At 35.4% G+C, this 17,303-nt stretch overlaps 3 protein-coding genes across 3 annotated transcripts in view; 2 read left to right on the forward strand and 1 right to left on the reverse strand.

Moving 5' to 3' along the window:
* The window catches only part of LOC125838361 (protein TONNEAU 1a-like), a 1,213,107-nt gene that overhangs the window by 408,777 nt on the left and 787,027 nt on the right, over window positions 1–17,303 (forward strand). The gene's annotated exons all lie outside the window — the stretch shown is intronic.
* Window positions 1–17,303, forward strand: part of LOC125838365 (uncharacterized) — a 532,039-nt gene that overhangs the window by 48,101 nt on the left and 466,635 nt on the right. The gene's annotated exons all lie outside the window — the stretch shown is intronic.
* LOC125838348 (uncharacterized) lies at window positions 9,789–15,971 on the reverse strand. The gene is made up of 3 exons (XM_049517410.1): window positions 15,895–15,971; window positions 10,637–15,667; window positions 9,789–9,987 (listed from the first exon to the last, which is right to left on the reverse strand). The coding sequence occupies exon 2, from the start codon at window positions 15,654–15,656 to the stop codon at window positions 10,668–10,670; it is 4,989 nt and encodes a 1,662-aa protein (XP_049373367.1). The 5' UTR covers window positions 15,657–15,667; window positions 15,895–15,971; the 3' UTR covers window positions 9,789–9,987; window positions 10,637–10,667.

Raw genomic sequence — 17,303 nt, forward strand, 5'->3', positions numbered from 1 at the left:
AGATCTATTCGGTTTTAATTTTTTTCGTTAGACCCACTTGCAACCAATTATTTTACAACCTAATGGTAAATCAACTAACTTCCAAGTTTTATTGAAAAATAATAATTTCATTTTATCATTTCCAGCCTCTTTCCAAAAAATAGAATCATGTGAAGATAAAGCTTCTTATAAAGTGAGAAGATTATCTCCAACATTAAAAATATAAAAATTAAGATAAATTCTTTTCCTACTCTACTCTTTTACTTCTTCTTAACTCAAAATCATTAATTTCTTTATAATTTTTCAAAATAGAGGTAGAAGAATTAAGTGGTGACAAAATATTTTGTTCAATCCTTTAACCCTCACTATTTTTAGGATCAAAAGAAAATTTATTTTCATGAAAATTAGCATCACATGATTCTATTATAATATTATCCTCAAGATTAAAAACTCTATAGGCTATTTGAAGTATAATCAAGAAAAACACAAGTAGTAACTTTCTTACCCAACTTTTTAATTTGGGAATCCATTAGCCTCACAAAAGCTAAACAATCCAAAATTCTTAGATATCTTAAGCTTGACTTGTGAATTTTCCACAACTCAAAAGGTGTCAATTTAGAATTTGTATAAGGTACGCGATTCAACACATAACAAGTCAAGTTTGGGATATCTAGGTGTTTTGGGTTGTCAATCCAAAACTCTGAGATATCTCAAACTTTGTTTGTGACCTTTCCACAACTTAAGAAGTGTCAATTTAGAAATTTTTTTATGAGGCATATGATTCAACACACAATAGGCAGTCAAAATAGCTTCACCCCACAAATTTAAAGGTGCATTTGACTCAATAAGCATGTCATTAGTTAATTCAATCAAAGTTTTGCATTTCCTTTCTGCTACATCATTAGATGCAGGAGAATAAGGAGGAGGAGTTTCATTAATTATTTTCAATGATTTAACAAAAGAATTAAACTCATTTGACTCATATTCACAGTCTTTATCACTTCTAATTCTTTTTTATTTTTCTCTTAAGCTGATCTTCAATCTCGTGGAGATAAATTTAAATTTTCAAAAGCATCACTTTTATTTTTCATTAAGTAAACATATGTAAACTTAAAAAAATAATCAATGAAAGTGATGAAATATCTATTTCCTCCCCCAATTAAAATTTCTTCAAATTCACAAATATCAAGTGTGAATTAATTCTAATAAATCAGTTTTCTTTCAATTTGAAAATGAGGCCTTTTAGTAATTTTGACTTTACTGCAAGTCTAACACTTCAAAAAAAAAATCACTGAAATTAATCTCAAACTACTCATGATTCCAACATAACGATCATTAATATGACACAAACAAGCATGCCAAAAATTAGTAAAAGAAAGCATATAAACAGAATTAGAAACTTGATTTCAACATTCATTTTGAACATCCATCACAATCATATCTCTTTACAATTACATATTGATCAAATTCAACAATCTTTTTTGAAGCATGCATGCTTTTTAAGAAGAAAACTAGACATTAACTTTCTTCTCATAGGAGTATAAAGTACATCTTTCAAAGTTTATGCATTTTCAGAGGTAAATCATAATTTGATATCTCCCGTTTCAAGTGCTTGAGTAGGGTGAGAATCACCATGCATGATGGTTTGGGCTCATCAAAATGATTATACTACTTTCGTTTAAAAAAGAATTACCTCATTTTTTTTTAGTTTCTTTAAAAAAGAACGACCTCTTTCCTATTTTGGTAACATTTTATTTTAGCTTTTCACATGGCATGTTTAAGGTCATAATATTAAAGGACATTTTGATACATTTGACATAACTTTAATTTATGACCACAAGATTAAAAAGTGTTAATTATTTTCTTAAACTTTGTGTCAAGCCAAACTAAGTCATTTTAAAAAAAAACAGAGGGAGTATTCTTTAAACCAATCTTTGTCTTAACAGACATGATAATTTGCACCGGAATCAACCCACTATACATCAATATCCTTAATCATGTTTATGTTTGTAATCACTGCTACAAAATACTATTTTGTAACGTTTATCTGAGGTGTAGGATCATATTTTTAAAATCTGCAAAATCGAGCAATATGCCCACTCTTCCCACAGATAAAGCACGATCCCTTATCTTGAACTTGTTGATTTTGTGTTTGATTATTTCTACCATTATTTTTCTTGAAATTTTTCTTCTAAGGCTTAATAGAAGTGTTTTTGTGAGAATCAAGAATAGCATTATTTGAAGTAATTAAATTTACCTCCGTTGTGATGTTGCGCTCTTCTAACTGTAAAAGTGTATCTTGGCCCCTTGCCTCCTCTTCCATGCTGATTTTCATCATCAACGCATCAAGAGAAATTTTCTTTTGTTTATGATGCATAACTTTTAGAAATTCCTTCCAAGAAAGTGGAACTTTATCTACTATGCCACAAAAAGTAAAGTTAACTCCAACAATCATTATAAAGTCTTGAACTTGATCCATCGTTATTTCCTTGTCCATCATTTGAAAATAAAAAAATCGACTAGCAATATATTTTTCCGTTGCAGCTTCCTCGATATCAATTGTGCTATGCTTTTCGATTTTCTTTACACTAGAGTAAGTTCTATCATAATAATCATAAAAATTATCACATAAACAGTTAAGAATATAATACGGACACTCATAAGAATCACTATTATACTTTTCTACTTTCTTGTAATGAGAAATAAGTTCATCATCATTCATGGAGGTGTCATCAACTTTCTTAGGATTCTTCTCAGTTAGTACATAATAAATATTGAGAAGACTTAAATAGAAAGTACTTTACCACAATCATATATCTTTCAACTTCAGTTTGAACATCCATCACAATCATATCTCTTTCCCACAAAAATAACATTTTTCACAATTATATATTGATCAAATTCATCAATCTTTTTGAAGAATGCATGCTATTTTAAGAAGAAAACTAGACATTAACTTTCTTCTAATAGAAGGAGTATAAAGTACATCTTTCAAAGTTAATACATTTTCAGAGGTAAATCATAATTTGATATCTCCCATTTCAAGTGCGTGAGTAGGGTGAGAATCACTGCATGATGGTTTGGGCTCATCAAAAGGATTATACTACTTCCGTTTAAAAAAGAATGACCTCACTTCTTTTTTAGTTTCTTTCGAAAAGAACGACTTCTTTCCTATTTTGGTAACAGATTAATTTCAGTTTTTCACATGGCATGATTAAGGTCATAAGATTAAAGGACATTTTAATACATTTGACATAACTTTAATTTATGACCACAAGATTAAAAAGTGTTCTTTATTTTCTTAAACTTCGTGTCAAGTCAAACTAGGTCTTTTTTTTAAAAACAGAGGGAGGATTTTTAAACCAATCTTTATCTTAACAGACATTATAATTTGCACCAGAATCAACAGTAACATCAATATTCTTAATCATGTTTATGTTTGTAATCACTGCTACTCTTCTATAACATTGATCTGAGGTGTAGGATCATGTTTTCAAAATCAACAAAATCGATCAATATGTCCACTCTTGTCACAGATAAAGCACGATCACTTATCTTGAACTTGTTGATTTTGCGTTTGGTTATTTCTAGAAATTTTTCTTCTAAGGCTTCATACAAGTGTTTTTGTGAGAATCAAGAGTAGCATTACTTGAAGTAATTAAATTTACCTTCGTTGTGATGTTGCTCTCTTCGAACTGTAAAAGTGTATCTTGGCCCTTTGCCTCCTCTTCCATGCCGATTTTTATCATCAACGCCTCAAGTGAAGTTTCCTTTTGTTTATGGTGCATAGCTTTTAGAAATTTCTTTCAAGAAAGTGGAAGTTTAATTATCTACTATGCCACAAAAAATAAAGTTATCTCCAACAATCATTATAATGTCTTGAACTTGATCCACCGTTATTTTCTTGTCCATCATTTGAAAACAAAAATCAACTAACAACATATTTTTCCGCTCCAGCTTCTTCTATATCAATTATGCTATGCTTTTCAATTTTCTTTGCACTAGAGTAAGTTCTATCATAATAATCATAAAACTTATCACATAAACAGTTAAGAATATAATACGGACACTCATAGGAATCACTATCATACTTTTCCACTTTCTTGTAATGAGAAATAAGTTCATCATCATTCATGGAGGTGTCAACAACTTTCTTAGGATTATTCTCAGTTAGCACATAAGAAATATTGAGAAGACTTAAATAAAAAGTACTTTACCCTTCGATTTCTTGAATGATTACAATTAAATCGAAATGACTCGTTAATATCTCTCATCTTGATATTCACCGAGTTTTTTAATCGCTGCCACTGTGAATCTCTTTAAAATTGTTGGTGAAATTACATATTACAAATTACAACTGAAAAATAAAATGAAGAAAATAAAAATATCTTTTAGCTGAGGTGCGGATCTCTCGCTCTCTTTAAGAAGCCCAGTACAACAAAAAATTTCACCGGCCCAGCAGTAGTTCTCTTGACTTGTTCCTTCCAGAATACAACAGTCAATTCACAAAGTACAACTCAGCAAACTCTGGACAAAAGTTGAGTCCAAAGCTCCATAAAAAGAATATCTCCCTTCAATTAATAAAAACTCTATTTTTGAGTAACTTTTATGCACTATCTATTTTCTTATCCTCAAAACCAAGGAAGATAAATGACCTAGAGGTTACATAAGTTATAAGGTGTAACAGAGGAATAAAAAATGAAATAAAGTGAGTCTCATCAATGACTAATGAAGATGTTGCCCAAGACCCCCAACGTTCTTTGGAATGTTCATCACAAATAAATAATACTCCCTCCGTCTCATTTTATGTGAGGTAGTTTGACTCGGCATGGAATTTAACAAAGAAAGGAAAACTTTTAAATTTTGTGGTCCAAAATGAAAGATAGAAATTTGTGTGGCTATAAATCATTTCATTAATGGTAAAGTAGGCATTTAAAGTTAAATTATTACTTCATATAAAAATCTGTCATTCTTTTTGGGACTGACTAAAAAGGAAAGTAAGTCACATAAATTGGGACAAAAGGAGTAGCAATTAAGCAACTGAACTTCAATGCCAAATAAAAACACAGCATAGGTTTCAAACTTGGAAGAGAAGGAAGTTAAAAGGGCCAGGGCAAAGAGATACTTACATCCAAATCTGAAGGCTCGAGACTACCACCACAGTAGAATTTATGAGGAGATGGACTTTCTTTGACCACCTAGAGAAAAATAAATATATGGAGTTGGTTAGAAACTACAAAGGAGGAACGAAAAAGAAAAATTAGATATGAATAACATTTAATTTTGTTTTAAAAAGAGACATTTTCTATGTCTAATAATAAAATAACAGTATATCATTAATTTCTTTCTTTTTGATTTCATGTATGTTTAAATAGGTAACAATATTTTTTCCCACATCAATTTGCAGGGATATTAAGTGAACATCAATTTGCAGGGATATTTCGTTTCACTTAAAACAAGGTTAGGGGATAATGAAACGTTTGAAAGTTAAAATGTGAAGCTCACATTTTGGATAAATATAAGAGGTAAAACAATGTATTTTTTCATTGGTAAGTTATTGAAGAGTACTGGTTTGAGTTAAGTTAATTTGAGAATGTAGTTCACATTTATTTGTGAGCAACTGAGATGACAAATGAGGCGGAGCCGCGTAAATTTATATAAATTCGCAAAGACTTTGCGCTGCTCCACCCCTATAGCATGTCATAATTTTTTGTTTTTTCTTATTCACTTCGCACCGTATAATTTATTAATTTTTTAATTTAAAAAGTATGTAACTATCAATATGTATTACTAATGTTGAAATAATAAAGATGAGTGAAATTAAAGAAGATAAGAATGAAAGCTGAAAAAATTATTAAAATATATTAAGAATTCAAGTTTGACTAATGTCCAAACAATTTACTAACTGCTAAAAGAGAAGGGGGGAAATTGTGTATGATATTTGACTTGTAATTAAGAGCCCTTAGGGATTGCAATCGGGCGAGCTAGGGTTGGCGGGATAAACCTTAACCCGCTAGGATTTTAATCAGTCATACCCTATTCTGTTTAGAATTATCCCAACATTTTGTTCCTCTGCCCTTCCATGTTAAGCTCTACTCTGCCTCACCCCATTTAATATGCACACTCATGGAACAAAAACACTAACAACAACAACTTTTTTTTTTCAACTACCCACTTCACAAAACAAAAAAAAACACAAAAGGCATACATTGATTATACTTTAGAACATCACAAAGATTCCATTTTCACCCCCTCCCCACCCCACCTCACCCCAAAAACCATGAACCAAGAAAACTAAAAAGAATCTCTAATTTTTACTCCTTTGTCGTCACTCCATATTCATATATATATATGCTCAAAATTTTGTTTGATTTTCGTCAAAATGTAGAAAACTGTAATTTCACTTCAAAACAAATATATTTCATTTTACCTCCCAAACTAGAACCAAGAACACTCTAAAAACTCAAAAAGGCTCAATTTTTACTTTATTTTTAAACATATCAAGTAATTTGAGATGGGAGAAATACTATTTAATTGAAAAATTGTAGCATAGCTCTAATACCATAGTGAAAAGTAGTAACGATTCATGTGCACCAATATTGCAACAACTATATCAAACTCAAACCTACTCTGCTCCGTTAAAATATCTCTAAAGTTATCTTTTATCATGTACCACCCCGCTCCACCTTATTAAGAAGCTTTCCTGCTCTACCTTATTTATTGTTTCTCCCACCCTGTCCTCCTGCCCTACTCCATTTATTGTTTCTACTACTCTGTCCCGCCTCACCCTGCCCCAATTGTCATCTCTGAGAGTCGTGCAATTATTAGTTGGATAAATATTTTCCACTTTTTTTATATCTTGTTTTCATTTGAATTGAAGAAAAACATTTAATTTTCATCTAATCGTGTCTTTATTTCCTTGTAAGGTTAGTCAAAAAAATATAATTAATTAAAGAAATAGTTATTGAATTTTTATCTATTATTGAGAAAAACTCACAGATTGCTTGATCCACCGCTTGCCTCCCTCCTCCCCCGTCCTTCGTTTTCAAAAAAAAAATTCATATATTAAAAATGTCTTTCTTATTCCAATTACGTATAGAAATTCTTGACACATGTATGACTCAGAAAAATACTTTACCTTATTTAGAAATTTCCAACATGTTGTGCCCCTGTCCCTCCCTGCTAAGCCATACCCTGTCTCGCCTCATTGAATATGCAGACTTACAGAACAAAAACACTAATAACGACTTCTTTTTTCAACTACCCACTTCACAAAAAAAAAACATAAAAAGCATATAGTGATTATACTTTGAAACATCATAAAAAAATTCTTTTTACCCCTAAGAACTATGAATCAAGAAAATTGAAAAAAAACTCTGATCTTTACTCCTCTGTAGTCACTCCTGATTCCTACATGTGTTCAAAATTTTGTTCGAGTTTCGACAAAATGGAAAAAATTGTAGTTTCACTTTAGAACAAACATATTTCATTTTACCTCCCAAGTTAGAATCAAGAACAATCTGAAAATCGGACAACTTCAATTTTTACTTCCTTATTAAATATATAATGTCATTTGAAATGGGGGAAATGCTATTTAATTGAAAAATCCGATCATAACTTTAATACCACAGTAAAAAAATAATACCAAATTATGTTCACCACCATCGCAACAACTATATCAAACCCAAACTTGCTCTGCCTCATTGAAATATATCTAAATTCGCCCTAGCCCGCTTCACCACATTAAGAAGCTCCTCTATCATGCCCCATTTATTGTTTCCCCTGCCCCATCTCGCCTCACCCTGCTCCAATTGTCATCTCTAAGAGTCCTACAATTATTTATTGGATAAACTTTTTCCACTAGTTTACATTTTATTTTTCATTGAATTAAAAAAAAACATTTTGATTTTCATCTGATCATGCCTTCATTTCCTCGTAAGGTGAGTCAAAAACATAATTAATTAAGGAGATAGTTATGAATTCTTATCTATCTTTGAGAAAAACTCACGGTTGCTTGATACAACCACCCCCCCCCCCCCCCCCCAATTCCGAAAATAATATATTTAAAAGGTCTTTCCTATTCCAATCACTTTTGGAAATTCCTGACACGAGTATGATTCTCAGAAAAATCCCCAACCCCCCCACCCTTCGTTTCCAAAAATAGTTTTCACATATTTAAAGGGTCTTTCCTATTTCAATCATGTATAGAAACTCTTGACACATGTATAATTCTAAAAAAAAAATCTTCAATCTACGAAGCCCACCTCTCTTTGCCGCACCATTGAAATTCTTTACACACATATGATTCTCAAAAAAATCCCCAACCCACTCTGCCCCCTCACCTCCCTCCCTCCCTCCCTCCCTCCTCTTTCGTTTCCCAAAATAGTTTTCATATATTTAGAGGGTCTTTCCCCATTCTAATCATGTATAAAAATTCTTGACAGATGCATGATTCTAAGAAAAATCTCCAATCTACAGAGCCCACCTCACTGCTCCCCCTCCCCCCCCCCCACCTCATTTCCCAAAATATTATTTTTAAAAAGTCTTTCCTATTTCAATCACGTCTAGAAATTCCTCACACATGTATGATTCTCAAAATAATCCCTCCCCCCCCCCGCCCTCCTTTTCGTTTCTCAAAATAGTTTTCACATATTTAAAAGGTCTTTTCTATTTCAATCTTGTATAGAAATTCTTGACACATGTATGATTCTAAAAAATTCTCCAATCTACGAAGCTCACCTCGCTTTGCCACACCCTTGAAATTCTTTACACATGTATGATTCTCAAAAAAGTCCCCAACCCGTTCTGCCCCCCACCCCCTCCTCTTTCGTTTCCCAAAATAGATTTCATTTATTTAAAGGGTTTTTCCTATTCCAATCATGTATAAAAACTATTGACACATGCATGATTCTAAGAAAAAATTCCAATCTACGAAGCCCACCTCATTGCTCCCCCCTCCATCCCTCCTTCGTTTTTCAAAATAATTTTCATATATTTAAAGGGTCTTTCCTATTCCAATTATCATTAAAAATTCTTGACATATGTATGATTCTAAGAAAAAACTCCAATCTACGGAGCCCAAATTCTTAACATATGAATGATTTGCAGAAATAAAAAACCCCACTCCACTCTATCCCCCCGCCCCCCTCTCTGTTTCCCAAATTATTTTTCATATATTTAAAGAGCCTTTCCTATTATTCTTGACACATGTATAATTCTCAAAAAAATACCCAACCTGCGGCTGCGCCACCCGCCCTCGTTTCCCAAAATAATCTCCATATATTTGCAGGGCCTTTCCTATTAGTCTCGACACATGTATGATTATCAGAAAAATGGGAACCCCCACCCTCCAAATTTCCTTTGTTCCCAAAATAATTTTCATATATTTAAAGGATCCCCCCCCCCCCGACACAAAAGCTCTAACCCACCCCCACCACGCAAACACTATAACCCCCTACCCTGTTGCCATCACTAAAAATACGTTTCAAGCAAGCATAAGCAGGCCCCAAAAAGTGTGATTAGTGCCACCTTGCCCCGTGGCTGAAAGAGCCCACAAACATATGTACTTGGTAGTCCTATTTATTTTTGTATCTGTTCCTAATATCATCGCAATTGAAACATAAGTTCCAGATAAAGAAAATTGGCACCTAACTATAAAATGGCGCTTCACACATTTTGTTTCACCTTTTGGCACAATCTCTCTTTAGCCCATCCCACTTGAGTAATTTTGATTTGTTTCAGACAGTAAATGAATACTTTATCCTTTATCCAATAAGATAAAGAGGGAACTGGGAAGTTGATCAGAAGCATGAACGATATCACTTCTAATGGAGCAGGGGAGAAACTCTGGGGAAATAGAAAGAGAGAAGAAAATACAGACACAAATAAAGTTTTAATCTTTACAAAAAGATGGCGTTCACCCTCTCTATCCAGCAACCTGCTCTCTTCTAATGAAAGATAGATGCTACTGTTGGCCGTCCCTGCAATAATAATCATGTCTTGTTTAACCTACAATACAAAGTAGAATAGTAGTCAGACGAAACGAACCAGAGAGAGTAAAGAAAGCTAACATCCAAAATATAAAGAATCAAGAAGCAACATGACTAACTAAACAGAATAGAATTTCCCAAAATGTAGTTACTTCCTTTTGACTGCTTGAAAAAGAATGTCGCTTTTTATACTTGGTATATCTTTAAATTCAAATACCACATGTTTAAGGCCACAATATTCAGAGGATGAATTTGTACTTGCATGCATCCTTAGGTTAAGACCACATGATTCTTAAATTCAGTGTCCAATTAAACTAAGACACAAAATTGAAAAGAGGGAGTATTTAAGAAAAATGTTGGCAAGGTAGCTGTTACAACTTGAGAAAATACCATATCCAAAAATGAAGGACTGAGGATGGAAATTTTGATACTGAAAAGACTTTCCTTTACGGGGGTATTACAAATTTATTTGAGTAAAAATCCTGTAGCTTCTTCAGAATTTTTCTGACATTGGTATATACAGAGAACACGTAAAAATTTAGGGACGGGGAGTGAGCAAAGACCACGATGAAGTTGTTTCTTGCCAGATTATACAAATTTAGATCAAACAAACAAGTATTCAAATGTATAGATTTCAAGAGTGCATTTACAATGCGCAAATAAATTACCTCAAGCTGTGATCATTTTGGAGCTGAAGCATCAAATACCTCCCTCTACGCCTGGTGTAATTGTAAGGAGCATCGGCTTAAATGAGATAACTGGTGTGTAGCTGAGCTCATATGTCACTTGCAGTGACCCAAATATGTTGAACTTTCCTACACTACTATGAGCAACCTCTGCGTCAGAACCCCTTTTAAAGACTACCCTAGCACGAGAAGTTTCCTGATGAACTTCAGTTTCTAATTCCTTCAATGGCCCAAACCGCCTAAACATTTTATTAAGGTTCATTTCAGATGGAAGAGGACTACCCTCTGCAAAAATTAAAATGAGTTCTGCTGGCTCATGTTTCCTCTTCTCAATGTCCTCAGGAGGAACACCTGGTGTCATGTCATGATCGACACTCGATTTTCGTTTTCTAGTGTATGATCTACGAGCTGGTTTATTGGATTTCTCTGGATCTTGAACCGTGACACTCTGACTATTCTGCAATGGCTGCTCCTCTCCACAGTTTTGTACAACCCTGTCTGTCCAATAAGAATCATTTACATCATCGAACTCGAATTCTTCAGCAAAACCAGCTACAGTTTGTGAAGCTCTTTTCTTACGACCACCAGCAGCTCTTCCTGCTGACAAATTCTGCTTCATTGAATTCTGTCCCACAGCAACTGAATTTCTAAAACCTGAAAAGAAAGTAGTGATGGTTTTTAAGAAGTTGTAGCTTTTCAATGGAGCCCGTGCCACCAACTGAAGCTGTGAGAGCAACTCATTTGCAGAAGGTAGTTCAGTTGGAATCACAACTTTGCCCTTTGGAGAGTCCTGTGATTGAACATCAGCCCCACTTTGATCACTGCTGCCCTTCAGAAGTGAGGCTGAGCGAGTTAATTGGCTTGCCACTCTTTGAATGCATTCACCAATACGGAAGGATGGTTTAGGAGATACAGACGCTGTGGTCGACACTTTGGCAGCATAAGCACTTGTTTTCTTGTCCGATCCATCAGTACGAGAATCACCAGCTTTCCTCTTCTTGCTGGAAGTGAGTGATTTTTCATCCAAATCATCCTCACCATCTGGAGAATACTCACATTCCATATTATCCATCAGCTCTGACAAGCTTCGCTCTTTCAGTTTGTTCTGTGAGCTATCTTTTGAACTGTGCTTACGTTTGCGAGCGGAGACTTTACTGGTGGGATGTTGCTCACTGCCTTCCGAAGCATGACCGTTATCATCAATTGCACTCTCCACATGTGGTATGTCAGCATCGTTTTCTAGGAATTCTCCACTCAACAAGAATTGTGGTGGCAGACGATATCCCTTGAAGCGACAAAAGGCAACTAACTGAGCTCGAGCAATAGTGAGATCCAATCTATCAGCCCGACAAGTTGGTGATAGGGCTAATGCTTTCATATAGTGCAGGAGCTTATCAGGTACAAAGGAAGTGACTCCAGTTGATTTGTCCACTCCATATCTTTTGCTTGATTCTTCACGAATCCCAGTGTTCTCCACAATCTGACATGAAATCTCATCATAGGAATCTCCAGGCGTGCATGAGCAAGCAAGGCCAAGTTCAACCCGTCTTGAAACCTCTTCTAAAGCACTGCTTATAGCATTTTGAAATGTTTCTGAATTACTTTGCTTCTCAATCTGAGAGAAATGAGAACAGAATGGCCTCAACACAGATGCATCATTCCAAGCAAAAGTTCGATCTCCAAAATAAGCTACCAAAAACCCATCTTTCTTATGGTACTTGATGGCCTTTTCTGAAGCATCAGAAGGATCAAATATCTGTCCAGGCCACCAAGGATGGCTTCTAACCTTTCCCCAGACTAAATCAGAAATAGAGTACTGGCCCTCATTTTCTGGTGGAATAAGATAACCAGGATGCATATTCAACAAGCTCACAGGCTTCTCATTCAACATCACTGTGTGGCTTGTCTCGGATACAACTTCTTCAGTTCCTTTGTCTTGCTCTGGAGATTCCTGCACAGTACCAGGATAAAGTTTCTCAACTTCACCTTTCTCTTGCTCATCTGTAACCTTCATTATTTCTGGAGCATGAACATGGAAAACAAGATCCTCAGTTGCCTTGAAAGAGTCCTGGTCCTCATCGACTTGATTCATCTTGGTATCGCTGGTATCAGAAATACAAGTTTCTACAATTTGATCTCTAACTGGAGGGACATCAGCACCAAAATTTATAGCAGCCTGAGATTTTATAGCATCCTCTAAATTAGATTTGTTCTCTTCATTTGATATTTTATCGGCAGTTGCTGCATTCTCGGCATCAAGATCCATCTCAGAAGCAAGCATATTAACATGCTCCACTACACCTTCTTGTTTCACATAGAATTCAGATTCTTCGGTAATATTTGAACGCAATCCTGTAACAGCACCATTTTTTGTATCATGAGCCAGATCATCACCTTGAACAGGACCTTCTCCAAGAGCAGTGTCTTCAGCCTCCACTTTGTGTTCAGCCTCAACATCAAAGTCACTCTCTATTAATAAAGAAGGTGACTTCACATTAACAGCATTAGAATCTGAGGTTTTGGAAGTATCCTGACATGCTAATGAAGTTCCTTCTGGATCTTCAGTCATAACATCATCATTAGATGGCACTGCACTCATCTGGGGATCGCCTTCTTTTCCAGCATAGTTATCAAAGAGCAATAAGCTCTCATTCTCAACATGCTGCACTAACATGTCACCATCCAAACTTTCTGGCAGCAAGTGTGTTACTTTGTTTGTTTCATCCCTAGTGTTCATATCTCTCGTACTAATCATAGTCTCCAGAGACACCCTTGTTTCATCTTCCAGAATATTTTCACCCATGGTGCAACTTAAGCTTGCTGTAGTAGTTCCAAGCTGGGCATCCCTGTCCTTGTCCATTTCAACACTAGCTCCATCACTTCGGCAAGCTGGTTCATAAGGGGCTTCCAAGGGTCCAACTCTTGCATCATTTTCCAACCTGGCATCAACCTCCACTATATTCAGACTCTCATCATTCATGGAAAAAGTCAAAGTGCCAGTTGTCTCAGGACAAACCCCCTCAACTTCCATCTCATCAAGGTTTCCTGTATCATGAGCACTAGCCTGTACAGGAAGCAGGAAATCATCATGAGTAACTTCACTTACTCCGTCTGCTACCTTAGGCTGCACATCTGGCAACTCGTCTGAACCACCTAAGCTCCCATTATCACTGGATATAGGAACTTTACAAGTTGAGAACTCACTACCCTCCAAATACACCTCTTTACAATTGCTAGTTTGGATTTCCATATCAGAAGTTTCTGCCTGTGTACATACTGCAAAGTTGTTTTTATCTTCATGCATGTTATCAACCTTTAATTCCCGATCCTCAGCATGGTTTGCTTTTTCACAGGAAGAACCAATAACTCCATTCTCTGCAGCCAAATTTCCCTTAAAGCTATGTTCTTGATTCCCAGGGTGCAATGGCACATTGGTACCATTGATGCCTAAGGAGTGATCATGTACAACTGGGGTGCGCTCAGCTGATATTCTTGAATCACCACTACCTACCTTAATTTCTTCTCCCTTATCTTCAGGGATTTGACTGTTTGGCCTCAAAGAAACCATTTCATCAGCACAATCGCTAGCAGAATCTTGAGACACTGGTATATCTACACCCAGATTATCATGACCTGCAGGAACCTGATGGCACATGTTAATTATTTGATCGTCTTCATGGTTAATTTTCTCCGGGAGTTCAACCACTGCATTCGAATTGTTATTCTCATCCTTGTTAAGCACCCCACCTTCTTGATCATAAACATCAGTTTCCATGGGTTCAACATCAGGATGTGAATTCTCATCCTCAATGCCCAAGCCAACTGTCTCTTTATCATGGACATCAGTTTCCATGGTTTCAGCTTCTGAATGTTTTTTCTGTACCAACTCACTGTCCTGATGTGAATCCTCATCATTGTTGCCCAGGTCATCTCTCTGCTCACGGACATCAGTTTCCATGGGTTCAACTTCTGAATGTGTATTCTCATCCTTGTCCCCCAAGGCATTTCTATCCTGATCATGTGCATTGGTTTCCATAGTTACAACTTCTGAATGTGATTTCCCTAACACATCACTGTCCCCTGACACAGCTCCTTCATCTGGATGGTCTGATATCCGATCCCTTGCATGACTAGAAATATCTTTTTTACTAGCCTGGCCAACTATCTCTCTGACTGAACTTTGATCTTTTTCAGAAGAATCCAAGCTAAGATTGTTAGCCTCTTCAGTTTCACTATTTGAATTGTCTTGCGGCACAAATGAAGAAGATTCAGCCAGAGGTTCAATTCCAGGATTCCACACCCCATCATCAGAAATATCCAGTCTTTGCGATGTCAATTCAGCACTCCCCTCAACAGATACAGTGTTCCTACCAACATTCCCTTCAGCATCCTCCTCTCTAACTCCGGTGCTAACTTGCTCTAAAACTCTATCAGCTGTTTCACTCGGCAACCTAGAATCAGACTCATTGTCCACTGTCTCAGAAACACCCCTGAACAACCCTGCAACATCAACTGAAGCCAAATCAGCACGCGAAGCAGATTCAGTGCTCCTGACGACAATTTTAGCCTCAACATCCTCCTCACTAACACTGAGGTTGACTTTCTCTACAACACAACAAGCCGTTACACTTGGAACAATCTCAGTACCAGCTGCCACTGCAACATCCCTGGAAGACCCTGAAACTTCAAGTACCCCCTCAACCCCATTTCCAGTATTCCCATAATCCTCTTGACCAGCTTCACCGGATCGAAAATCTCTATCCTCATCCAAAGAATCTACTTTTCCAGAACCATCCTGCCCCAATTCATCACCTTCACCATCACCACAGACCCCATCAACAAAAACATCAGAACCTACCACCTCAACCATTATCTCCCCACCGTCTTCATCATTATAAACCTCACCCGTCTGTCCCTCACACCCCAAATTCTCCACAAGGGTTTCAGCCACAGAGGGTTCTGAAACACTAGTGACTGAACTTACCCCTTCTTCCTCATCCATAGTTACAGAATCTGAATACAAGAAAAAAATCAAATCTTTCAACTTTACATTTCAAGAATCAAGAATCAACTCATGATTAAAAGAAACCCTAATAGAAAATTTAAGCAAACGGATCTACAGAATAAAGAAAATCTAGAGAACAAGAAAACAGCAAGAATAATTCAAGATTCAGACAACAAGTATAGAATTACAAAGTACAATTCAAGAAAACAGAAGAATTAGAGGAAAAAGACTGTACCTTTAGAGCTATTTGACTGAGTTTTTTTGAGGGTTCACTGTATGAGAGAGAAAGATAAAAAAATAAAATAAAGTGGGTGTTGTTTGCGTTTAAGGGAAAAAAGAAGTGAATTTGTTTGAAAGAGAAAAAGCAATAGCCGAAGTAAGTGTTTGCTTGTCCTTTGTATTCTTTCAATCTTTGAAACGCAGTTGCAGTGCGATAATGTGAAAATCCAACCACATCTTGACACGCTCGTGATTAGACGCAGGAGAATTATGTGCCTTTTTGAGTTTTGAGTTTGAGTTGAAACATTGTACTCTATTGTTTACTTCCGTTTTTAGTTTACTTTCTAGTCAAAACTACCCCTATACTTCCGTTTATTTTTTACTTATTATTAAATTAATATTAAAATAAAACTTTCGTACTTAGTAGAAAAAAATGAGTTTTTTTATAATGGAAACTTACGAAGATGACGGTAGCTTGGGCTTAATTGGAGATTTATAGTTATAATTTTTTCTTAATTACAAATTATAAGTACATGTTTGAGGGAGGAGAGAGGTAAGCGAGACTAGGAGAGGGAGGAGAGAGGCGAGCGACATCTGAGAGAGTGAGAGGAGAGAGGTGAGAAAGGTTGAATACTTGTTGTATTAAAAACTATTGTATTTAGCTACATATTAGGAGGAGAGAGGCGAACGAGATCGAGAGATAGAAGAGAGGATGAATATATGTTGTATTCATTGTATCACGAATAAAATTGATACATAATACAAATATAATTGATACAAGATACAAAAAAAAAAGTTGTCTGAATTCAATTGATATAAAATACAAAGCTCTCACTTATATTTGATTGAATATAAGGGTGTCAAAATGAGCTCAAATATAGGTAACCCGCCCATTTCGTTCAGAATTTTATGGATTGGGCTCAAGATAATTTGAATTGGATTCAATCTCAACTCATTCAAGCATTAACCTATTTTAAAATAATCTTCAATTGAGCCCAATTTAATCTCTAATTTCAACTTGTTTTAAGACACTTTAATTGCATTGATGTAATGTAGTTCCTATATTGAAGGTATGAATTACTATCTATTTTATATCTTCTAGGATTTATCTATCCATTTGTAACCTTTTTTTTTCTGGAGTTGAAATTCAAATGGTAGTTATAAAAGTTAAACAACAATATGTTAAAATTATTGAGATTAAGGGGGTCAAACTGGATGGGTCATGACACAATCGTTTTTAGCCCATTTGAGTCCAACCCATTTGAACTCAAAGTAAACTTAGGAGTGTCATGACTCAACCCGATTTCTATTTCAATCCATTTTAATATCTTCAATTTCAACTCAATTCACCCATTTGATATCCCTAATTGAATGTAATTGATACATAATACATTTTCTAGAGAGGATGAATATATATTGTATTCA

This window comes from Solanum verrucosum, unplaced genomic scaffold (assembly GCF_900185275.1).
Source record: "Solanum verrucosum unplaced genomic scaffold, falcon-dt-bn FXZP01000150.1, whole genome shotgun sequence".
NCBI lineage: Eukaryota > Viridiplantae > Streptophyta > Magnoliopsida > Solanales > Solanaceae > Solanum > Solanum verrucosum.

Excerpts from the sequence above, each read along its gene's own strand:
- LOC125838348 (XM_049517410.1), bottom strand. The coding sequence starts at position 15,656 with ATGGATGAGGAAGAAGGGGTAAGTTCAGTCACTAGTGTTTCAGAACCC.